Source organism: Peromyscus leucopus, chromosome 2, assembly GCF_004664715.2.
Source record: "Peromyscus leucopus breed LL Stock chromosome 2, UCI_PerLeu_2.1, whole genome shotgun sequence".
Classification (NCBI taxonomy): domain Eukaryota; kingdom Metazoa; phylum Chordata; class Mammalia; order Rodentia; family Cricetidae; genus Peromyscus; species Peromyscus leucopus.
This window is the reverse complement of record NC_051064.1, coordinates 59,501,727-59,527,567: the sequence shown is the minus strand read 5'-3', so window position 1 is coordinate 59,527,567 and position 25,841 is coordinate 59,501,727. Positions and strand designations below refer to the sequence as shown.

Here is a 25,841-nt window from a genome sequence, read left to right as displayed (position 1 = left end):
ATTTCTCTTGCTATTTTAAAGAGATGGGCACAGGTGGCTATGTATCAGTACAGAGCGAGGCTGCAATCCTGTGAGTGATGTGTAGGTGAGGAAGACTGCCGAAAGCAGAGATTCCCTATTTGGGTTTTGTGCATACACAGCACTAGTCCAAGGAGGCTGCATCTTAAGATCCCCATCACTTTCTGTCTTTCTATGTGTAAAGCCTTAGGAAGGCATGTCCCCAAATTGGAACAGCAAATGTACACTGCAAAACAATTAAAAAAAAAAATTGAATAGCCCACTGAGCAAAATCAGAAAGCCCTTAGCCCCACTGAATTCTTAAAGCAAAAAGCAAACTAACAATTCAGTGAAGTTAATGCTTTTCTTTATGGTTCGACCATCTGACTCCATGTTTTAGGGCCTTCTGTGTAAGTTCAATTCATTGAAATGACTTGTGGACATCTTTTCTGTTAAACATGTGTGGACCAGTTAAACTTTAGCACCTATCTGACTGGCTTTATTGCGTGCTTTGTTCTTAATGTGAGTGTGGTTGGCCTAACAGCCTGTGTTGCCCCAGATTTGGGGCTGGACAAAAACTGTGTTTTGTTTGATTTCAAACAAGGCAGAAATTTGGAAGGCAAACATGTTGTTTGTTATGTGAAGTCATTAAAAAGTATTATTTCTTTGTGTTTTCTCAATCTTTTCTCTAAGAACCGCTATGCTGCCAAACATCTTCATTTTAAGGACCAGTGGTGTCTGGATTTGAGGGGAGAATGATCTGATTGCTTACTTTGTATTTAATTATATCTAAATGCCATATATCTGCTAGTTTCATGTGACAGTTCTTAGTTTGAAATATTTCTCCATTCCAGTATACGGACCGTCTTGCCACACAACTGTGGCCCTTGATTCCTTTACAAGTTTCTAACTACCCCACCTGCTACTTCCTGATCAGCCTGCCTTGTGTTATGTGAATTACCCAACTCTTATTAAAGATTTTGCAGTAATTACTCTGCTTTTCCCCACCAAAAATGAAATGAATGCTAAAGTTCATGCTGACAGTCATTGTTCACCTTCCCAGCTACTCTGTCTCTGCAGGATGGCCCTGTAGATCAGGGAGGGTGGGGGAGCATGTTGCCATAGCCACCTGTGAAGATAGGCCAGACCTGGCATTAGCTGCTGACAGCCCTGAACTTATCACCCACTCTTAATGCTGGCGTGAAGGAAGAGACCCTGAGTAAAACACACGTCTTGTGAGGGAAAGGAAGTTCCCTATGCTGCTCCTGTGGGTGGAAGTGTGCTACTGAACCTGAGCAGAATATGCTTTAATATTGTTTGTGGTCTTCCATCTATGGTAAGGAGAGGGTATTAAAAATACAAGGATCTCAACATACTCCTTTAAGTATGTGAAGAACGGGATAAAGGGGAATCAATAATAGAGTGCTACCATTTATTGTTCCTCATGGAGGTAATATTAATCAAAGTTTTTAGTTGTGAAAATTATTTGCCTCTTAAGGATGTTGATTGCAGTAATCCATGAAAAGGGTAAAAAGACACACACCTGAAGTCAAAAAGATCATGGGAAAGCTCATCCCTTGCTCTCCCCATATGCGCTGCCAGTGTAGTGGCTGCCTTACCTGAATTGAGACGCAGCACAGGAGGGACTCCGGAAGACTTGATGGCATGATGTGCTTTCCCTTCTTGAGAGCAACCTGCAGTCAACCAACAAGCCACCTATGTGATTAATGGATGCTGTGACCTGACCAAGTTCTGCGTTCCTCACTGAGGTGAGGGCTTGCAGGTGCCTGCTAAGATGGTAGGCTGGGAATGGACAAGTCTTGAAATGCTGTCTAGACTGCAAGGGGTGTTCCTAAAGGTTCCTGGGCTCTGTGTTTATTGAGCAACTATCCACACTATACAAAGATACCTGATTTATTTTGAGGGCCTTTTGGAGAGCTGGAAATATTTTAGGTTACAGCCACTCATCTGTTAAGTACTGAGTTGTGGGCATTTGCACAGATGAGTGACACTGTGCTACCTCAGCATAGAATGGCCAAAGTGGCATGGTCTGAGGGTTCAGATGAGTTGTTAATGTTAGAGGGGAGGGTCCAAGCCGAGATCTGAGAGGTTTAAGCGATAAGGCTTTTAGTCCTGGAATTAAAAGGAGGGGCTTTTGGCCAGAAGTAGGGCATTAAATTGACTAGCAAAAACTCTCTTAGTGTTTGAAAGTAAGGTTTTTTTTTTTTTTTTTTTTTTAAATCTGGATAGAGTTGTCCAGTTAAGTCTTATTGCAGATTGTGATGTGTCACTCAGGATCCTGAGGTGTTTTAAGTACCCCGAAGAACACTTACCGTAGATCTGCCTGAGCACTGAGTGCCTGGCAGACTTTGTGGCTGACATGCCTTTGGATGGATTTTTGGGCGTTCTGCTTACTGAGGTGGACTTTGGGAACTTGAGTTCCAGTTCTGCCCTCCAGACCTGGAGGAGCAGGACTGTGCACACTTGGGTACATCTGAGCACATCTCCGGCTCCAAGCTGCTTCACATGCAGAAGACGACGCAGGTGCTTCCTGAGCTGGTAGCTGGTGGGGTCACAGAGGACAGGCGTAAGACCCTGCAGTGCTGACAGCTACGGGAATGGAACAAGCTCTCCTCCCCAGTTCCAGCATTCGTGACTATTGTGAGACTTAACTAGGGTTCAACCTGACGTCACCTTCAGCAGCCACAGGGAGGTGGGATGGGCTGAGTGGAAACTGAGTGCGCTGGCATGCAAGAGCAAGGAGCTGGGGGTTTGGGAGGCTTGCCTTGGCTGCTTAGCACTCCACTGGGTTCTAAAGAGCAGGTAGATGCTTTCCAGGCAGAGGAAGGCACTCTAGGCAGAATTGACACAAGCAGAAAAGGGGGCATTTGTGCCCCCCAAATGTGGTCAAAGCACCATGAGTTTGGTTAGGGAAAGCATATAAGGCTGAGCCAACAACGTTGATCGTGTTATATTCCAGGCACCGTCCTACTGCTCGAGTCTCGGGGAGGCACATTGGAGGACATTTGTAATGACTAAGCATCTTACAATGTCAAACCCAGGATTTGGTGGCCTTGCACTGCTGAGAGGTCTGCTCTACTCATGATGGGTGCACATGGCAGGTTTAAGAGACTGGCAAGTTTACTAGGATGACCCTGTTGGGACGTGAAGCCTGTGGCAGGAATGATGGCAATGTTGACATTTAGTGTGTGTTTGATGGTTTCTAGCCCATATGTACTTCCAAGTTTAAGGAACATGACTGTCTTGAACCCTTTAAAGGAGAGCTTCATCAATGTTCGTTATCCGTACTATACTATGATTGGTGGGCTTACAGAAGAGCAGGCAGCCCCATGCCTGTGTAACAATATACCAAAGACAGGGTAACCTTCTGAAATCTGCTAAAAACTTCTCTGCTGGGTTTGGGGTAGCCCCTTCCTGCTTCCTCTGAAGCGGACTTCAACCAGCCTTCATTAGTCTTCCTGGAAAGTCATAAACCATAGATAGCATCTCTTGACTAGAGTACCACACTTCTAACAACTCAGTTTCTTCTGGTGGAGATGCCAGCCATCTTCCCCGTCCTCTGCTCTCTGGGCAGAGGTCACCAGGAAGCCTGGGGGTTGGCTGGCACTATGGAGCTGAAGCTTTCAGTCTGCATGTGAACAGTCGGTCACATATCTGGGATGGCATGCAGACTGGCTGCATGTGGGGAGCGTCTTGGTCCTCAGGCAAAGGAACAAGTCCATCTCTGATTTTTAAGAACACACCCCTGTTTGGGGTTAAAACTCTGCTATATTCAATAGTGCCATTCAACCACAGGCTGTAGGTTCTTCCTGCTGTCTAGCCTGTTGCTAATTCATATCAGTAATCAATGTGCTGGAGAAATTCTAGTAAGAGTTAGCTCCGTGTGTCCTTAAATAGCAAGTGTTTTTACATAGCTGTTTTCCAGCTTAACTTGTTCACTGTACATTTTTTTTTTTTTTTGGTTTTTCGAGACAGGGTTTCTCTGTGTAGCTTTGCGCCTTTCCTGGAGCTCACTTGGTAGCCCAGGCTGGCCTCGAACTCACAGAGATCCGCCTGGCTCTGCCTCCCGAGTGCTGGGATTAAAGGCGTGCGCCACCAACGCCCGGCCATCACTGTACAGTTTTAATGTTTAACTAGTCAAGTGAGTTAGGGAGGGCTGGGGAGATGGTTCAGGAGGTCAAGTACTTCCACCCAAGCATGAGGATCCCCAGCACCCGGGTAAATGGCAGCAAGTCTAGTCCCTGCACTCCACAGGTAGAGATGGCAGGCATTTCCAGAGCAAGCTGGCTAGCTCTGGGTTCAGTTAGGTCCTGCTCAGTGAGTAAGGTGGAAACCGATGGAGGAAGGGCCACCTCTTCCCCCATATACATAAACACCCTAAAAATAGCCAAGTCTTAATTGCTAGGAAAAATTACAATTTTAAGACTCATTTTCTTCGGGGCCTAAGGTTCCATCTTCTCGCTCCATCCCTGTCTTCTAGCTCTTTCCTGGACATGTTCCCTACAAGGATAGCCAGCATTTCATGGACAAGAGTGTCAAGTCCTGTCCCCTTATTCCTTCATTGTTCTTGGGCTTGGTGCCAGACCCTGTCCAAGGACTGTGCTTTGGGCTTCTGTAGATAAGCAGAGAATAGTTGAAACAATCACTCAGTGTGGCTTCCCATGGGCCCTTTGAGCACTGACGCCCCACCTCCAGCAACCCAAGTAGATCCACCTAATCACCTGCCCAGGTGGGCGTGCGCTGTGAGTCACTGTTCTGAGGGAATGCTCTGGGCTCATTTACTCAGGACACTTGGTGACAGGACCTGTCAACCTCTGACTCTTCAAAGGAGTCCAAGAACAGCCAGTCAGAGGCGAGACCTTTGGGCTAGGAGCAGCTGTGGGGCCTGAAAAGGTAAGCCCTGCTGTTTTCAGCAAAGATGCTTAATGCGGAGTCTCGCTGGCTGGTGGCCAGCGCGTGTGCTGGCATGATTTTCCAGGTGCAGGAATAGTGGCTGTTCCCACCTGAGACGTGGCATGGGGGTGACCACCTTCAAGTCAGTACTCACACCTTCTATCTCTGGAATGTTGGTAAGCGATGAATCTCCTTGTGCCTCGGTTTCCTGATTTGTGGGATAGAGTGAGGACGGACCTACCTCCCAGTGTTAGGAGGATGTGGCCCAATAAATGCTGACTATTATATTGGCAGTGGCAGCAATCACAGTAGCTGATGTAGAGCTGTTACCTGGCGTGGAGTAGCACCCAGGTTCTCCTTCTCCAACCTCAAACAGGAGCACAAGGCACCTCTGTCTACCGCCATCATCGTGACTGCACCAAACACACTTGTCACAGAAGGGAAGGCCCTAGGATGTGGGCCAGGCAAAGGGTCAGGTGCTGCTGCAGGCACAGGTCTTTTTCCTGAGCACTGTGTCTGAGAACTCCTGATCCTTGTCTTGACGGCCTCCTTGGGGTGGCCGGAACCACAGGAGCTTGAACAGATGGGAACAGACCTAAGGACTCGTTATGCAGAGGCTGGGCGAGCACAAGCCAGAAGGCTTGGCTCTGGGACACGTAGTCCTTGGTGGGGTGTTCCCAGGGGCCTCTCTAGGTTGGTCGCTCTGCTCCCTGCTAGTACTGTTTTTTTCTCCTGAAGGTCTGTGACATACAGCCAGTTCCCAGTGACCTGCTCTTTTGTCACCCAGGGGAGAGTGGAGACATCCCTACTCCCGAGGTGTCAGGCTCCACACACACCGCCTCTGCCCTGTAACAGCCTGCACCCCAGCTTTTAGGCCCCAGCTCAGCTTGAGCGACGGTGGCTCACGTAGGCTCATGGATTTCAGGCACAGTGACCGTGTGTCCAAGCACTGGCTTAGATATCTGGAGTAAAATCTTGTGTGGGGTCAGTGAGATGACTGGGCCGGTAAAAGCCCAGTGACCTGGGTTCAATTCCTGGGACCCACATGATAGAAGGAGAGAACCAGTTCCTGCCAGTTGTCCTTTGATCTACACACACACACACACACACACACACACACACACACACACACACATACACACACTCGATGAATGTTAAATTTTTTTGTTTAAAGAGATCCTGGGGCTGGAGAGATGGCTCAGTGGTTAAGAGCACTGGCCGCTCTTTCAGAGGAACTGGGTTCAATTCCCAGCACCCATATGGTGGCTCTCAACTGTCTGTAACTCCAGTTCCAGGGGACCCAACACCTCACACAGACGTACATGTAGGCAAAACACCAATGCACATAAAATAAAAATAAATAAATTAAAAAAAAATAACAGATCCTATATAAAGTGCACCAGAGTTTACAAAGCATACAATGTCTCATCACAGCAGCCTCAGGGGCAAGGGTTGATAATTCCCACCTTACAAATGGGAAAACTGAGGCCCAAGGGAGGCACAGTGATTTGCCTCAAGTTAGGTTACTGTCAGAGCTGCAGCAGAAAACTGGTCTGTGTGAGGGCAAGCCAGGGCTTTTTCTTTACTGCCCTGTCCTGGGCACTTGCCTGTACAGAAAGATCTTCCATTTTACTTAAACCACAGGAGGTGCCGGGAGGGAGAGATACTTATTTCATGGGAGGGCTCCATCCAATCGCCTTTATCCTGAAGATAGAACTCTCTGATGGTAGAACTGCCCTGAACACAGACAGCCCAGGATGTCCCAACAGCAGCAGGCCGCGGGGCAGACTGCAGTCCCTTGGCCTCTTACCTTCGCCAGGCTCGCTGGATGACTGCCGCCGCCTTGTTCTTTCTTCGAAACAGCTCTTTCCTGCTTCGCTCCCTCTGGATTATCTGCAGGCGCTGCTCTACAGGAAGAAGGTGGATATTCACACTCTGTCCCGGCGGGGGACCAAGAACCCCATCGCTCTCTGTAGATGCCCGAACGTCCTCACACAGCTTCCTGCATCCTGACCTCAACTCTTCTGTGCCGAGTGGCAAATCTGAGGAGACCCCTCCTATAAGCTTGTCCTGGGTCACCTTGTTCCTGGGTGTGCGATGGTGGAGAGGACTCTGTTCAGTTCGGACAACGTCCTGCCTGGCGCTGCCGGGCCGGCTGGACCCAGCGGGGAGCACCTGTCCTTGAGCTGGTGGGCGCGCCTTTTCTGGGAAGCAGCACCTCCGGGCCTGGGTGCCCTGTCCTGCCTCCTGCTGGGCTTCCTGGGGCTGTCCTGCTGGGAAGCACTTGCAGGGCTGGAGTCCTCTCCTTTCTCAGCAGGCTGGGCTGACCCAGAGGACAAGGGCTGCCTGGCCCTGCTTGGTCCCGCCTCACACTGGTGCTCGCCACGGGTCTCACCTCTGCACTTCGGCACAGAGGATGCTCCCTGAGGCCCGGAGCCATCGCCGCCTTCACAGGATCTGAGGTGCACACAGGCAGAGGCGCCTCTGCAGTGTTCCCCGGGTGTTTCTTGGGTAATGAGGAAAAAGGAGAACAACAATCAGTGTCTAAATAGCAATCAGTTTCAGGTGAGGGCACTTCTGTTCATCTGTTTACTTGAGAGATGCAGACACTTCGGTTAGCATCATCTAACCATGGCAACGTAACAGTAACACAACAACACAGAACAAAACTCAACTCTTCTAGCAATCTGATGGGTTAGACAGCCAGAAAGCATTCTGTTACTTTCTAGAAATGCCCATTAAAATAGCAGCAACAGCCTTTTAAAGGCCTTCCAAAAAAAAAAAAAAAAAAAAAATGGGACTCTGGATGCTGAATAGAAAAATTGGAAAGGCACTGAGGATGTGAACTGAATCCATCACTGTCCAGCAATGGAGCAGGTAGGGGCGGCCTTATTAGATACTTGGTTGTACAGACAGGGCCTTGCAGGTGGAATGTTAACTGGAGTGAAGACCGAGCAAGAGGCCAGGGGCCTGAAGGGTTCCACCTTTGGGAAGCAATCCACATTTAAGTGTGCTCACCAGCACCAGGAGATGAAAACCACGTCTCAACCTAGACTCTGGATGGGTGGAGTCTCTCGCTCTTGTGAACCTGAAGCCACTTTTGTATCCCATGTGGGTTTGGTGTGAATTCCTTAACTATAGCATACATTAATGTACAAATTGGTCTCAGGATGAGGTATCCCACGATGTCCCACAAAACAATATGCAATATTGCTTTTGTGTGACATGTACTCAACTGAGCATAGATAGAAGGGGTCTTCTGAAGATGATATCATGTCCAAAATTATAAAACACACAAGGGCAGAGTCTGTCTTGAATAACAATTAATGTACACATGGCAGGATTAGGTCTCCAGAAGTTTAATAAACACATGAGATTAAACATATGCAGAAAGGTATGTCTGAAAAAAGTGAATGGGGCACATAAAATGAAAAACTTATTTCAAAGAAGCCAGCACCAATGTAAACACGAGGAAGGAACTTCCACTTCTGAAGAGGCAGAGTTGACACATGCCTCCACTGAGGACAGTGGAAACGCAGAACAAAAGGATACCATCCACAGGACGTGTTGAGGAGCCAGCAAGGCAGAAAGAGAAAGAAGCAAGGCCCAGGAGGCCTGGTGAGCAGACTGATGGGGAAGGCCTTTGGGGTTTCAGATCCCAAGGTCTGACAGTCAATCTTTCAGCCTAGAACTTGCTAAGAAGTGTTCTCCGGGATTGGGACCCCAAGCAGCCACGTCCACGGGCACACGGTGAACTGGCAGTGGCGTAACACCTGCCACATCTCAGCTCTGGGGTGGGGTCACGGGGATCTTCACTTGCTAGCTCTCCCGCCATCAGGCTTTAACATTATCTTAGGTTCCAAGTTACTTTCATAGTTTTTTATATCAGTGTTCAGTTCTCAGCCAGAAATGCACAGGCTCGTGAGTTAAGTCGGCAGAGCAATAGCAAGTGAGAAAGAGTATATGAGACTATATGTTATAAACATTATCATGTATCACATGTACGAGAATATCTATTGTGGTTTGAATGAGAATAGCTCCCATATATTTGAACACATGGTCCCCAGTTTGGGAAAGGTTAGGAGGTGTGGCCTTGTTGGAGAAGGTATGTCCCTGAGGGTGGGCTCTGAGGTTTCCAAAGACCACAGTATTCCTAGCTAGCTCACTCACTCTCTCTGCTCTAGCACCATGCCTGCCTGCCTGCCTATCTGTTGCCATGCTCCCCATCGTGGTGGCCATGGACTCTCGCCCTCTGAAACTGTAAGCTCCAATAAACTCTTTATACATTGCCTTGGTCATGGTGTCTATTCATAGCAATAGGAAAGTAACTAAGACATACAGTCAGATAAGGTTTCCAGGAACAGGTTTTAAAATCAGTATAATTTTAAAAATTATTACACTTAGTGATAATGTGTGTGTCCAATGTGTGTGTGGAAGTCGGAGGACAACTTGCAGAAGTCAGTTTTCTCCTACATTTCTCCTTTAACTCCCTGGTCCACCTCACCAGCCATAACTATTCGCAAGTGTAAAAGAATATGCTACCTGTTATGTAAGGTTTTATGTAAGTCTGTCTGTCTGTCTGTCTGTCTGTCTCTCTCTCTCTCTCTCTCCCTGTGTGTGTGTGCATGCACATACGTTTTGTCTGTATCTATTCATTGTGTAAATAAATACAGAAAATACAAACAGGAATGAGAGGGCATGCTTTCCCTTGGGGTGGGGCAGGAAAGGGGCAGAAATGTCCCCAGTGGATGGGTACTGCTGCACGTATGTTAGGATTGTGAGAAACACGGGCAACTGGAGGAGCTGGTGGGACGTGCAGCCACAGCACCCGTTCCTTACTGCTGGAGAGAGGAAACGGCAGAGGTGCCTGAAAGGCAGTGTGCTCACTCCTGTGCCTCCCGGTGCTGCCCGCCAGCTGTCTCAGCTCTGCCCTCTCCGTAGAGCAAGCTCCTTGACGCCCGTCACCACCACTGCCTTCTCGGGGCCCGACACACTCGGGTGAAGAGACACTCCTACCCCATTCTTAGAGGAAGATAAAGTGAATTTAGCATTTACCCCAATAAGATGAACTCTCTCCCGCTCCCACAAGCAATTCTACTCTTGAGGTATCCCCTATTCTCCAAGCTGCCACCACGGCCTTAGTACTGACCCCATCTGGTCTTTCAGATCCACCCTCCATTCAGGCACAGTCATCTTTCTGATGATTATGACTGCTTCCATTTCCACATTTGAAGTGTGTTGAGTGATAAGCACTGTCTACATCTGCACAGTGCTGTGGAATGTCCTTAATCTACATGGGCTATCATATGAATGCTCTTTACTTTCTACAGAAGGCATTATCCTCTCTTGGTATTTTATATTTATTTTTAAATTTATTAATTTGAGACAGGCTGGCCTTGAACTCTTGGTGATCCTTCTCAGCTTACAGGTGCTGGGATTACAGAGGTGAGCCATCACACTCTACTCCTGTCTTTTGTTAGGATCCTGAGGCTTGGAGAAGTCACTAGCCTCATGCTACACAGCAAGTGAGTGAGGGGTCTGTCCTGGTGTTTTGAGATGAGCTAGGACTTCTTGGGAAGAGGAACCTCAAAAATGCCTTTGTCAAGTCTGTAGGGCATTTCTTGATTGCTAATTGATGGAGGAGGGCCCAGTCCACTGGAGGGAGGTGGTTCTAGGTGGTATAAGAAAGCAGGATGACAAGCCATGCGATGGTGGTGCACGCCTTTAATCCCGGCACTCGGGAATCAGAGGCAGGTGGATCTCTGAGTTCGAGGCCAGCCTGGTCTACAGTGTGAGATCCAGGACAGCTAGGGCTACACAGAGAAACTCTGTCTCTAAAAACCAAAAGCAAGGAAGGAAGGAAGGAAGGAAGGAAGGAAGGAAGGAAGGAAGGAAGGAAGGAAGGGACTGTTCCTCATGCTGTTTGCTTCCATTCCTGCCTCCTAGCTTCTGCCTTGAGTCCCCTCTCACACGTACAGAACTTGACATTCCTCCATGATGGATGGTGTAAGCGGAAACAAACCCTTTCCCCCCTGTGGTGCTTCTGGACATGGTGTTTAAAACAGCAAGAGAAGCCCTACTAAGACAGGGTTCACATGTAAGCCCAAGGCCATGGAACCCTAGTGCTGGTCTGCACAGCCAGCATGCTCTGCACAAGATAAACCACACAGCAAGGACTGACTCAGAATGAAGAAAGAAATCACTTGCTAAGACATGTCTGGGGTTACCATTCTTTGAAAGACCCTGGTTTCTGGTCCTTTCTGTTTTGGTTTTTGACAGGTTTATTTTTAATTACTTGTATGTGGGGAAGGTGAGGGTGGGGAAGTGGTGCAGTGCACATGTGTGCAGGTGCCCAAGGAGGCGAGAAAATGGGTCAGGTCCCCCAGAGGTGTGAGCCTCCCTCCACAGCGTGGGTGCTAGGAACCTGAATTCTGCTCCTTTGCAAGGGCCTTTGAGTACTATGCAGCCATCTGTGGTGGTATTGTGTTCCCCAGAATATTGCGCACTCTAATAAACTTATCTGGGGTCAGAGAACAGAACAGCCACTAGATACAAAGGCTAGAAAATGGTGGCACTCACACCTTTAATCCTAGCATTGCAGAGGTAGAAATCCCTCTGGATCTCTGTGAGTTCAATGCCACATTGGAAACAGTCAGGCATGGTGACACACGCCTTTAATCCCAGGGAGTGATGGCAAAAACAGAAAGGTATATAAGGTGTGAAGACCAGAAACTAGCAGCATTTGGCTAGTTAAGCTTTCAGGCTTCTAGCAGCAGCTCAGCTGAGATCATTCTGGATGAGGACTCAGAGGCTTCCAGTCTGAGGAAACAGGATCAGCTGAGGAACTGGCGAGGTGAGGTGGCTGTGGCCTGTTCTGTCTCTCTGATCTTTCAGCGTTCACCCCAATACCTGGTCCAGGTTTGATTTTATTAATAAGACCTTCTAAGATTCATGCTACAGCCATCTCTCTAGTGCTGGTGGCTTTTCTGAGGAGGCTGTGCTGGGTACTCTGCAAAGGTACTTAAGTTCTTCCCTTTGGAAGAGGAGGCAATCAGTACTTCTACCTGAGGCTCTTGCTGGATGCTCCCACCTCAAGGTGTGCGCTGCCTACTCCCTGGTCAGATGAGTAGATCCAACTCTTCTCAATGTGGCCAAACACAATGTGAGCTATAGTGTCCTGTCCAGTGATGCTGGGCTTCCTCAGAACCCCAGCAAAATAGTATCTACTTTGCCCACTTGTATTGTGGACTCTTGGTCAGGTGAATGGGTCAAAGTTGTAACATGGGAGCTCCATTTCCTTCCAGTACAATCAGCCTGGTTACCTGCGGTCCTTCAGCACTGGGAGGAGGCAACATCAGAGGCTGGCTTTTTGAGACCCTGTTTGCATATATGAATGTAGTTCTTCATAAAAGCTCTATAGTAGGGGCATCACTTCCTATTTTCAAATGAACAAGAATTCCCTTATCTCAGAGTTGTTCCAGAACAGCAACTTGCAGACTTGTGTGACAATGGCCTATACCAAGAAGTAACTGTGGCCCAATGTACATCCTCATGCACACGGATTCATGTGTGTGCACAGACATAAGTGTGGCATTTATAACAGGCAGTGTTATTTTTAGGTACATTTTTATTTGTGTGTGTGTGTGTGTGTGTGTGTGTGTGTGTGTGTGTGTGTGTGTGTGTGAGAGAGAGAGAGAGAGAGAGAGAGAGAGAGAGAGAGAGAAGAGAAGAGAATATATATGTAGCAGTGTATGTGAAGGTGTGGAGGTCAGATGATAACTTGCAGGAACAGAGTCTCTCCCGCTTACCCTGTGGCTCCCAAGGATGAACTCAGGTTGTCAGGCTTGGTGGCAAGCACCTTGACCTCTGAGCCATTAAAGTTGGGGCCACCTCCTACTCGAGCTTCCTGAGTGCCAAGATAACAGGTTTATGCCTCTGTGCCCAGCCTATGTGCAATGTTTCATACACACACACATACATGCTTTTCTACTGCAGGCTAGTCTAACAGAAGGAATACATTACAATAGCAAATACTATTATCTGGTCCAAACCATTAAACTCATTTCATGAGCCATGCAAGGCTTGAAAATGACAGCATTGTGTCACCTGGAGAAGACAACTAGTGGCAGTGTGATTAAAGGACAAAAGAAATGCTTATGAGAAATGGAAAAGGACAAGTGTCTGAGGTCTGACGCCGCCTATCATATTCTGCCCAGTCCGCAGCAGACATGGCTGGCTTTGCAGTACCGTTATGCTGGAGTGCTTTAGCATACGCCGGCATGCACCCCCTGCCCTGCGCAGATACACAGTCTGCAGAGCACCACATCAGCAGAACGGCACTGTCCACCTGAGGTTCCAGGGCGGTGTCCCTCAGCAGAGCTCACACTCCTGGAGGAAGAGCATGATGATGTGGTCCTCAGCCTTGGCTAATTCAGCACCACTGGGACCCAGTGTGGGCTGCAAAGCTTGTCTGCTAAATGAATGTATGCATGACTCGGTGAACTGAGCGGAGAAGCTCATCTTTGCCACAGAAATGGGTTTCTGTTACAGCACGCACCCAGGAAAGACTTTCTGACTTAGGGCTGACCAATAGTTTTACTTCTGGATCTCCAGCCCCAGCTAGTTCTCCCCAACTACATATTCCAGTATTTTGTAGTGTCAGTCACCTAGTGAGGTGCTGGGAACACAAAGTACTAGACCCATTTCCCGTTATGAGAGAATGTGCTGGGTGCGGGTGCCAACCCCCCCCCCCCACTCTGTATTGACACGCACAAGCCTGTGCTATGGGACTGTGGAGTCACATCTCCACTTTATTTCAGGTAAAACAATGTACAAAGTGGGTCAAATGTGTAGGACCAGAAGGACAGGCAGGGAAATTAAGGCCAGATGTGATTAACATGGCAATGAATTTATGGGGGTGTGAATTGTTGCAGCAATGGAAAACACAGATGAACATTTCTCCTCAGAGGACGTGAACTCTCACTCCCTTGAATACTGATTGGCTCAAGCCCAGAGTGTGGTAGAAGTACGGGGAAAGTTCTGGAGTGCACACCTTCAGGCCTTCTCTGTGAGCACTAGTGAAGCTGGTGGAGCACACTTGGGAACGCCAGGCCTGAGAGGAGCGATCTGAGGCCCCTGGGCCAGCAGCAGCACTAGTGACTAGACATGTTAAGGAGGCCAGGCCAACTCGAGCAGCCACCTGAGTGAGCTCAGGACCCAGCCAGGGACTGCCCAGTCAACCCATAGCACTTTAAGAAATAGTGAATTCCCCTTTCAAGCCACTTGGTTTTGGGGTCGTCTTTTATGCCACAAATGATAGCCAACATAGAAACGGAACTCTCGGGAAGAGAGGTGCTGCCCTAACAGAGGCCCCTGACAGTGACTTGGGCAGTGAAGAGACTGTAGCGAAGCTGTAAGAGCAGGGATGGACTGCTGCTGCAGTCTGGAGAAAGGCAGGCCTCCTTAGTCAGGGCAGAATAACTGGGAACATGGTCCCTCAGTGACGTGAGAGCTAGGCCAGACACTACCAAGTGAACCTGGAGGGACTGCTCAGATGGAATCCTGATGGAACGAACGAAGACATGTTGACTACGCTTAGAGCTGCAGGTGATGAGGTATGGGGAGCCCGAAATATAAAGGATGAACTGCAAGCACAATTTAGAGAACAAAGTAAAGATCTCAGGATGTGCTGGGTCAGAAAATAAAACCACAACATTTTATTCTTTCCAGACACCTGGAGTCCCAGAGAGGGAGATGGTCTCGGGATAAAGATTAAGGCAGGAGTATGGCTGCACTGCACTGCCTTTTATTGGGATCTCAAAAAACATTTAAAAGGGAACATTTGAGATTTCTAAGACTCTTAAAGAGCATCTTCTCAGAGAATTATGAGACACATGGCGAGCCTGTTTGGGAACTAATTACAGATATGGTTTTCGGAACATGAAGTGGACTTTTCATAGAGTGACTTTCTGAGATATTCACATCATTGAGGTCACCATGAGCTTGAGATGGGAAGACAGTTTAAAAATAAGAGAGGTCCTGGGGCTCAGGCTTTCTATAGGCAGGAAGCAGGCTGGGAAAGCCACTCTATTCAGACTTGGAGCATTTCTTAGGAAAAGGAAGGACAAGAAAGAGCCAAGGAGACAATGGCCCAGGGAGCTGCTGCGGAGGCAGAAGGGGTCCTCATGAAGCCTCTTCAGAGCAAGGGCGCTGGTGATATGTGAACAGCCGGCTCTCTGAAGTGTTATGGACTGTGTCTGGATATGCCTCCTACTCCGCCCAAACAAGACCATCAGCCATGGACTACTCTGTTCTCACACCACTGCTGTGATTCAGGCATGTGCGAACACAGACAATACATCTTTATTGGTGGGTTGATGTTTGAGTTGGAAGAGTAATCCCACTCTGGGAACCTTCAACACATCTGGACTTCAAGCCTGATGTGATTGTCGGGATAAAATTTGGGGTCTGAGATAGGAGTAAGACTACTTCTCATATCAGAAACATGTGAAAAAGCTGTGCCCCAAATAGAGAAGTGACAGACTAGTCAACAGTTCCTCTCATCCCATCGTTTAGTCTGGGGTGGTCTCCTAACTCTCACTGATCAACAGAGCATGGTATGTGCTTCTCCAGCCTGTTTCTAAAGAGGTCTTGTGGTTTCTGCCTTCGTGTCCTAGGAACACCGTGCAGGGTGTCAGTCCAGCTTGCTGGAGGAGGGAAGGACGAGTGACAGCAGCAGTCTGTCTGAGACGATGCAGTTCAACCTGCTCTCCCTCGGAGGGACGCCACAGGACAAGGAACTGGGAAACCACAGAATCCTGGGAAATGATGAGTCGGTGTTGTGAGCCACTTAGTTTTAGTGTGGTGTGTCACACAGCAGTAGATGACAACAGCAATCCTATATTTACAGATCTTGCAGTCTGGTGGGAAAAGTAGACAACAAGGCCAGGAATAACAGTGAAGCTGGTCTGTAGAACAGGGGAGGCTAGGAGACGGATGGGAGCACAGGACACGGGAGGGCGGCCTTGTCTAGAGGTGTCATGGGTGTACCAGAGGACAAGCACTTTTCATTCATACAGAAACAGAGAAAATGTCACCCGACGAGGCCCTTAGAAAGAACTCCAAGAATTTAACATGGCCGCCACATCATGGGCACCTAATTAGTGCCAGCTGAAGGAATCAGTGAATGAATAAACCACCACACTGTGCTGGAGGTTTTCAGTGCTGATACACTGACACTGAATGGAACCCCAGAAATGTTCAGGCATTTATGTATGGTTAGATTTGCAGCTTGGCTTAATACTAATAATAGTTACTAAAGACTATAGAATGTTTTATTTCTACCATAAATAACTCCCATTTTATAGCTAAGGAAATTGAGGTCCAGAGAGACAGGCTGGGTTGCCCAAATCCTAAGTGATAGTGAGATCTCAGAGAACGTTTCATAATAATTTATACTAAGATTTTTGCTTTTTGAAAAACCATATCAGCATTAGCCTGTACATTCGGGGAGGCTCTCACTACTCTCTAATTTAGAAGAGCCGTTCAAAGGGCTTCAATTGCTTTGGGCAAACACTGTGGTCCATGACGAATACCTACTTTCCTTTTGAGCGTCTGGAATTGTGTACACACTAAGCAGGGTACCTCTGTGTAAAATCATGGAGTCCTAGGCTCAAGGGAGTTTTTCTGGAAGACCAAAGGTTGTGAAACTGGTCATTACAATTAACTGCTGAAGTAGCGCGCTCTCTCTCTCTCTCTCTCTCTCTCTCTCTCTCTCTCTCTCTCTCTCTCTCTGTGTGTGTGTGTGTGTGTGTGTGTGTGTTTGTGTGTGTGTGTGTGTAACTGTGTAACTTTCCCAGAAGGGAATGTTTGGAACTGTGCATCTGGTTTCCTCTAGGCCTTTGCATGGAGAAATTTTTCTTTGCGATTTTGCTGAGGGTATTGTAACAGTATAGCACAGCTCTAAGTACAACTCCACTCCTGAATCTCGTGTATTTCTCCCAGCAACTGACCACACCAGAGTCTTGGGGACTTTTGACACCAGATGAAATATATACAAATAGAAACCCGCAGCAAGATATCAAACTTTTGAAAACTAAGAGGAATGGCATGCTACCCAGGAATGTTCCTGAGGAAGACCAGTGTGTGCGACAATGGCTTTCTCATCTCAGACTAAGGAGTCCAGAAGGAAGAACTTGCCAAGCATGGAGTCTAGATCTGGCTCCTTGGGAATGTGATAACAACAAACTCAAAAATGGGAAAATGCCAAGACAATGTTGCTGGTAGACCTTAAAGATTGGCTAAAGAAATGATGGGAGCAAGAATCTCAGAGCACCAGGAAGAAGGGATAGCAATAGAGGACAGGAATGTGTGTATCTGAATTAGCCCTTCTTCATGAGTTTATGAATTATATTTGACAACTGAAATGAAAAAGATAACAACTGATCTTCACCAATGATATTTACTCAAATACTTATTTTTAAAATTATATATATGTATATACATACATATATATGGATATATGTGTGTGGGGAGGAGAGGTGGGGGTGTGTAAATGTGAGCGCAAGTACCCATGGAGTACAGAAGACAGAATCTGATCTTAAGGAGTTGGAGTTACAGGTGACTCTAAGCAACCTGATGTGGGCAGCCCCAGTGTGATTTTTAAAAGTGGCACAGCCACCTAAGTGAAAGAGTACTTTCAATGTTTCACTCAGTGTTAACATGTTGATGTTAGCAGACTAAAGCAAGTTACATATGTAATACCCAGAGCCATAGTACAAAAAACTAGACAAAAGAAATACACTCAAAAGCACTTCAAGTCAGTTAAGATAAAATCCAAAAAGTGTTCAAAAAGTGTAGTTCTAGTAAACTACAGCAAGGCAAGAAAAGAGCCAGAAGCCTGAGAACCAGAGAAACAAACGACACAGACCACACTGTGGCAGGCCTCTGCTCTGCCGCACTGCCAGGCAAAGCCCGGTCCATGGTTGGTGCTAGATAGCACAGGCCACACTTACCATTTGGCTTCCTGGAGGCTGTTCCCTGAAGGTCTGAGGAACAATCCTTGTGGGAAGCTCTGCCTGGACACGGGCCTGGAGACCTTCTGCTGTGCTCCAGGTCGGGGCCCTGGGCTGTGTGGTCAGCAGGTGGCTGTTTGCTAGGCTCGTTCTGGGGGCTGGGTGGACAGGGGAGAGCTTGGGGTCTGGGATCTGTGCTCAACAGTCCTTTCTGCTGTTCAGCTTCCTTCCTCTTGTTTTCCTCCTCCCGTTTTCTAGAAACAAAGCCAAAGAAGAAGAAAAGGTCAAAAGGGTCTCACCTGCTTGAGTCCTCGAGATGAACTACAATGTTGAGAAGAGCTACCACACCACAGGATGGATATGGAAAGGCACACTTTCTAGGGCCAGCCTCTCTCTAAGTATACTAGCAACCACCTCCTTGTACCAGGCCTTATGGAATGTAGCCTAAAGCCATCACAGATCAGTCTGCATTGCTGAGGCATACATGGTCTAACCAGGTACTGGAGTGTAATTTAGTGATCTTGCTGGAGCTTGTCCCCTGGCTGTACAGTGGCTTCTAGGATTAAGTAGAGATGTTTAGGTTTCTTAAAAGAAAGAAATGACAGCCCAAACAATAAAACCTCATTTATCACCTGTGAGCCCCTCTTATTGTCGTGGAGATCCACGGAGAGCCAACCCAGACAGCCTCACCTGGGTGTTTATGGAAAGGGCCAGTATCACTCCCTTAAAGCCACTCTGTTCATCTGTGTTACAGGGAGAGCGAGGCTCCCTCTCTCTGCCTAGTCATTTAGCAGAACTCACCCAGATGTTCCCACCTTCTGAGATGTAACTCGTGTCTCAACACTGGGTAGCACCGTCAATCACCTTGAGTGGCATCTCCTAGCATCTATGTGGATCCCAGTCCTCAATCAGGACAGCTGTCCAGCTAGTCTACAGCAGCACATTCATGTGTCTACAGTCGGCGGAAGTGTGGCTACCACACCCTCCCCACCAAGAAGGATGGGGACCATGGAAACCATGGGCCAAAACCTTTCTTCCCTTAAGTTGCTTCTGTTAGTCATTTTGGTCAGCACAGAAGTAACTTGTGGGGTGTTTACCCACCAACCCCACAGCTCCCCAGAGTTTTCTTAAGTTCGAACAGCAGGAAATATTAGATAGAAGGATTTAGATTGTGGAGATGAACAGATAGAAAATAAAGAATAGCCTTGAGAGGGCCTGGAACCTTTTCCAATGGGCCCCGACTCTCTCTGCCCCAGGGTTTTTATAGAGACGCCAAGGGGTGGGGCAAAAGACCTCCTCCCCCAGCACAGCCAAGTGCAGACCATCTCAGACACCTGCACTCAGGCCCGTGGTCCTGATCATCCTCTATGCGGATCTGCTGGGTAAAGCCACGAGGAACCTGAAAACGGGCTCCCATAGTAACTAATACACAGTCCAGTGCTTCCATCTAACAAAGGGAGAAACCAAGGCACAGAATGCATTCCAACGTGTAGCCACTGGGCTGCACCCCAGGATAGCTATGAATATGGTCAAACACACTTGTGTATGACAATGTCATGTCACAATCTCAAAAGGTTAGGGGCTGGTGAGATGGCTCAGTGGGTAGAGGTGTTTGCTATGCAATTGTGATCACCTGGGTTCGATCCCAGGAACCCACATGATGGCAGAAGGAGAAGATTGACTTCACAAAGCCATCCGCTGACCTCCACACATGCACCAAGGTGTGTGCCTCTATACACACATACGGCGTACACATATGAGATGGGGGAAAGGCAAATGAGACTGTCTATGAGGAGTCCTCAGAACCACTGCAAGGGCAGTTACTGAATGTTTATTTACTGCATTCTTACCATATGCCACATAGTGTAAGGCACTGGAGAGAGGAAGACAAAACATACAATCCCTGCTCTTAAGGAGCTGACAGTCAAGTGAGGGAACCAGATCCACATCCTCCTGCAGACCAGAGGGAGACCTGGATGGGATGAGTGCTACGCCTGAGGTGCCTACCCAGAGATATGGGGGATGCAGGAGGCAGACGCTAATTAGACAGAGGCAGGAAAAGACTCTTATGAAGAATGTCAGAACTGGAGAGGAGTGAAGGGAGAGGTTATTCCAGGCCAGAGAAGAGCAGGAGCCAAGGCTGCAGCCCTGCTCTCCCCAGTCTTTGACTTAGAAGACATCTCGGAGGCCATCTTGCCGTGATTTTAAATTTCCCTTCTCCAGTACCTTGAGAGCTGACAACTGAGCTCCCACTGGGGTGTTCCAGTGAGAGGAGCTGATTACAGCACCAGACAGAGGTCTGGCTGTAACCTTTCCTGTTGCTGTTGCTTAGTATCTGGGGCCTGTCAGATTCTATCCCTTCATTGTCTCTGAATAACAGGTGGAGTAATATTTGGTCTTTAACGTCCTCTCCAGGGAATAAGAAAATGTTGTGTGTCTGGGACCTTTGCCTTATAGAATGTTAGGGCTGAAAGGACCTTGGATATTCAGTCCAGTTTAAAAAAAATCTTTTGTGACTCACCAGCCACTTTGATAATGAGAGTAAAAAAATCTGTAGCTCTTCTTTCTCAAAAATGGATATATACCTTGACCTATAAAATGTTGTGTATGGGGGCTGGGGAGATGGGCTCAGTGGTTAAGAGCACTGCTGCTCTTCCAGAGGACCTGGGTTCAATTCCCAACACCCACATGGCAGCTCACACCTGTCTGTAACTCCTGTTGGAGGGGATCTGATGCCCTCATATAGACATACGTGAAGGCAAAACACCAACGTACAAAAAATGAAAAGAAATGCTGTATATGGTCTTAGGACATTCCTAGAACCTTGCAGCCCACCTGAATAAGGAAACTTCTTTTCACTTACTGATGGGAAATTGAGGCTCTGAGGAGTTGGGTTGCATGAAGGAGACCACAGAAGCAACTCCTCATGGATTAGATGACTTTGTGAGCAAAGAGTGAGACACAGCCCAGCCCTGAAGAGAGACTGATAAACTGGGGATGTTCAGGGGAGCAGGCTGCAACAAGAGCTGGCGTAAAACCAAAGGATGTCTGTGGTAGGAATGGGAGTGTCGTGAGCTCCTCAGAGTTCGTGAGAAAACATTTAGACTTTTCCCTTTGGCTTTGAGGGGTAGCTTCAGGGAAAAAAAACAAACCCCCGGGGCTCGAGAGATGGGTCAACAGTTAAAAGCATGCAATGCTCTTGCAGAGGACCTGAGTTTGGTTCCCAGCACCCAATCAGGCAGCTCACAACTGCCTGTCACTCTAAACCTAAGGGGATCCTATGCCTCTCTGGTCTCAGCGGGCACTTGTACTCACATGCACACATTCAGACACAGGCACACACAAATATATATAACTTAACAAAAAAGAAATGAAGTGTCAGACACAAACCTCACTGGTGGAATGTGCTGTCTTGGGAGAGACAAAACTCCCTATCATTTGATTTTTTAGAAGACACAGAACTCCTTGTAGAAAGGACTTTAGCATCCCAAGGACCTGCTTGGGTGGCCAGACTGAACATACTTGTGTAACTTTACAAGGCTGTCTCAGTTTTTTACCAGCCAGAAGGAAGCCCAGGTCTTTCATTGGGGTCAGAGAGGAAGAACAGAAAGTTTGAGATGATGAAACATTAAGTCCAAAGGTGTGTGGGATTGTAGTGAGAGAAAAGGGACTTGGAGACAACACTGGTATTCAAGAATGACAGCTAGTATAAAGTGGTGTGCCAGTGACCTGATGTGTTAGCAGGTGACCACAGGATGGAAAGTGGAAATGGCCAGTGGGCAGCTGAAGATAGAGGACCAGAGTTATAGGAGGTAATGGTGTGAGACTGATAAAGGAGTTCTCTAGAGAGTTGATCTAACTAAAAAATATTGTTTTAAGATAAGGTCTCTAGCTATATTGTCAAGACAGGTCTTGAAGCCCTGGATTCATGTGACCCTTCTGCATCACCTCCGGAGTAGCTGGAACTACAGATTGCATTTCTGGTCTGACTCTAATTTAATTTTAAGAGGGGGTACATTTCCAGTTGAAATCAGTATAAAATGTGCAGAAGTCAGAAGAGTAGGGCTGAGCTCAGTGTGGAGAGGGTACAATTCAAAAGATGGAGGAAGGAAGAGCGAGTGAGAGGAGAGTTAAAATAAGACCCTGGGAAAAGAAGGCTTCAAGGAAGATGGGTGATTGATACAAACAAGGTTCTGTTTAAGTCTGACTTCCACTTTATGCTCTGGCAGGCAAATTATAGATGGTTTATTTTGGCAGCAACATAGTGCCCTATGAGTTATGAAGTGCTTTTAAATTAGTGTGGGTATTTCTTAAATAGGACTTTCTAAAATACCTCTTAGAAAATGTATCTGTAATCTTGTCTCTCCCAACTCCTCCATCATGAACTAGAGATCACTTTCCTTTATGTGTAATGAGTCCCTTTCACCTACTCACTTTACAAAGGTGATTCCTGATGTCCAAACATGGTTAAGTAAGAAATAGACATTGAGATAATGTCATGTGCCTGACACACCTTCATTAAAGACTCAGCAGCAGAATTCTGGGTTTTATTTCTTAAAGCAATATCTCAAAGAAAAATCAAACAACTGTTGAGAGTTAAAATGAAACTGAGAGTAGTCTCCAATACCTTCAACCCGGGGGTCCACATAGTGATGAGTACAGGAGCTGGGGGTCCACACAAGGATGAGTGGGGAGGTGGGGTCTACACAGGATGAGTGGGAGGTGAGGTCTACACAGGATGAGTGGGGAGGTGAGGTCTACACAGGATGAGTGGGGAGGTGACAGTTGAAATCTATGAACTCATCAGTGAAGGAATGTCTGTAAATGAGGAACAGTAGACACTGTGGCTTTTCCAAGCAAGCCTAGCTACCATTTAAAAGAGTTCTGAGCCAGGTGGTGGTGGCACATGCCTTTAATCCCAGCACTTGGGAGGCAGAGGCAGGCAGATCTGAGTTAGAGGCCAGCCTGGTCTGCAGAGCGAGAGATCCAGGAAAGGCACCAAAACTACACAGAGAAATCCTGTCTCAGAACAAAAAAGTTCTGAAATATTAACTTCAGAAGCTAAACATTAAAAACAAAAAGACCCTTTCTTCCATGGTAGAGGACCTCATTGGAATGCCAATGACAGAGACGGTTGGTCCGGCATTTTCTAAAATTTCCTTTCTGTTTCAGACTTCTGGACTAGGATACCGAAGTGCATGTTAGGAAAATTTAAAAAAAAAAACAAAAAACAACAACACGTAAAGCACGATGCAGTCTAAGGATGCCAGTGCTTTAAAACTATTCTCTAGACAGGAGATCGCACAGTGCTGAGTCCCAGCTCTGCACTGATCAACAGTTTGTCATCCAAACTTGTGGTCCCTCTGGGAGAGGAAGAAGAGGTTTTTAGTGCAAACTTGGGAGTCTCTACAGACCTGAAGGATGCCCCCCAATCAGGTAGTCTACCTCATCGCACATCACAGGGGAAGAAATAAGAGCTGGAGAGAAATGCTGTCTTGATCAGGCTGGTTTTGCATTCTGCTGTCCCCCCCTCCACTGTACCACCCCTCTTACTCTGCTGGGAAAGAACTCAAGCCCACTGTCTCTACAAATGAAGCAGAATGGGTTTGGATGAACAGAACCCTTTTGATTATATTCACTTTGATGCAATGTCAGCCACGCTGCTTTGTAGAGTTGCGTTTCACATTCAGGTGTATATGACTGAATTCTGCAGTCAAATGCTCTACCACTGAGCTATACCCCCTTTTTTATAATTTACTTTCATTTCATGTGCATTGGTGTTTTACCTCATATATGTCTGTGTGAGGGTGTCAGAAGCCCTGGGACTGGAGTTACAGACAGGTGTGAGCTGCCATGTGGCTGCTGGAATTGAACCCAGGTCCTCTGGAAGTGCAAACTGCTGAGCCATCTCTCCAGCCCCATGACTGAATTCTGGAGGAAGATTCTTACATGTTAAGCTGGAATTTATGGAAATACAATAGTCTCTATGGTTTTGCTTTCTTTAGTTTCTTTCCCAATGTAAACCTGGGACTAAAATAGTAAACAGAAAACTCTAGAAACAACCAATTCCTACATTTTAAATTTTGTGCCATTCCGGGCAACCTTGTGTTCTGAGGATCATTGCTATGGTGCCACAGTGCTGTGTTTAAGCAACCTTCATGCGTGATAATGCCTCTGAAGCACAGGAATAGAAATGCTCAAAAAGTCAGATCTGCTACAGAGGGTTTTCATTAAATGAAAGGTTAAAAAAGTGTTTAAGATATTTTGAGAGAGAAAGAGACCAGATTCTTGTAACTTTCAGTATGCTCTGTTGTTGGGGGGTTCTACTGTATTACTGCCTTCATTGCTTATTGAGCCTAACATGTGAGAAACACTTTATTATGGGCACATATGAACAAGAAAAAGCAGCATGTCCAGACACTGCTCAGCTCATGCTAATGTTGAATCTCCTAAGACATCCAGTGAACACCAGAGTTTAGTGACATGGGCACTGTATAGCATCAGCTGTTTGCTCAGCACTGAGGCTGGGTGCAGTGGAGGCTCAATACTGTCACTCAGTGATATCAGAGTCTCATACTGGGGAAATATCCAATTTAAAGGAATCATTTCTGAATCCTGAATGCATCACTTTTACAACATCTTAGGTCCAAAACTAGAAGTTGTACTATCATAGTCTGAGGGCTATCTGTACATGTTTGGGTACTATCCAAGGTGTCAGGCAACCACTGGGAGTCTTACAATCATTCCCATTAATGCAGCCCCCTTCTGGTACAATACTCCATCCCATATGGAAATATGTCATGTGCACTGTTTCCTAACAGTTGTCACTCACATGCAGAGGACTTCTGTGTGTAGAGGCTTTAGGCTGACAGAATGAAGACAGCCTTATTAAGACAGGAGAGAGTCCACGCTGACAGTGGCAGTGCACACCTGTGCATCCTGCCACCAGTGGGGGATGAAGCAGGAGGGCCAGCAGCCGAAGACCAGTCTGGGCTACACAATGAGAACATGTTTAGAAAGGGGGTTGGGGATGGGCTGAAGGATGCTTAGTCTGTAGGTCACTTGCCTTGTAAACATGAGGTCCTAATCTAGGTACTCAGAACCTATGTAAAGATCCAGACATGGTACTGCCCTCTTGGAAACCCAGTGGTAAGTATGTGGAGACCGAAGGATCCTCAAGGTTCACTAGCTACCTAATCTAGCCTAATTGGTGAGCTCTAGGCCAAGGAGAAACCCTACCTCAAAGGAGGTGAACAGTGTTCCTGAGATTGACACCCAAGGCTATCCTCAGGCTTCCACTCCCTGTGTGTACATGTACATAAGAACACACACATACATGTATACACATACATGCATAAAATAAAAAAGAGTGTAATATGCTGTTTCCTGGGATACCAACTGTGGTGGCTATACTTGGTTGTCAATTTGACTGCATCTAGAACTAAAACCCAAAAATGGATGGCACACCTGTGAGGGATTTTTGCTTAATTTGAAGTAGGGAAAATCTAGTTCTAATTTAGATCTTTGAAGCAAGAAGACACACCTTTAATCCAGATCTTTTGAGCTGGGAAAATACATGCCTTTAATACAGATCTAATCTGGACCATATCTTCTGCTGGAAGCCTATATAAGGGCATGGAAGAAGGAAGCTTTTGCTCTTTGCCTGCTTGCCCTTGACTTGCTACCAAGTCCATTTCTTCACTGACATTACAACCTACTTCTTTGGGATTCCAGTGTCTACTGAAGACCAGCTCAGACATCCAGCCTTGTGGACTGAGCAAACCAGTAAGCAGCACCCATCCATAGCCTCAGGATCAGTTCCTGTCTCCAGGTTTCTGCCCTGCTTGGTTTCCTGTCCTGACTTCCTTTGATGATGAACTGTGATGTGGAAGCATAAGTCAAATAAACTCTTTCCTC

At 47.0% G+C, this 25,841-nt stretch overlaps 1 protein-coding gene across 1 annotated transcript in view; it reads right to left on the bottom strand.

Moving 5' to 3' along the window:
- Invs (inversin) overlaps positions 1 to 25,841 on the bottom strand; it is a 166,929-nt gene that overhangs the window by 2,085 nt on the left and 139,003 nt on the right. Inside the window, 5 exon segments of the mRNA XM_028882764.2 lie at positions 1,617 to 1,691; positions 2,331 to 2,560; positions 6,722 to 7,082; positions 7,085 to 7,417; positions 17,925 to 18,178. Coding sequence (XP_028738597.1) covers positions 1,617 to 1,691; positions 2,331 to 2,560; positions 6,722 to 7,082; positions 7,085 to 7,417; positions 17,925 to 18,178 — 1,253 coding nt within the window.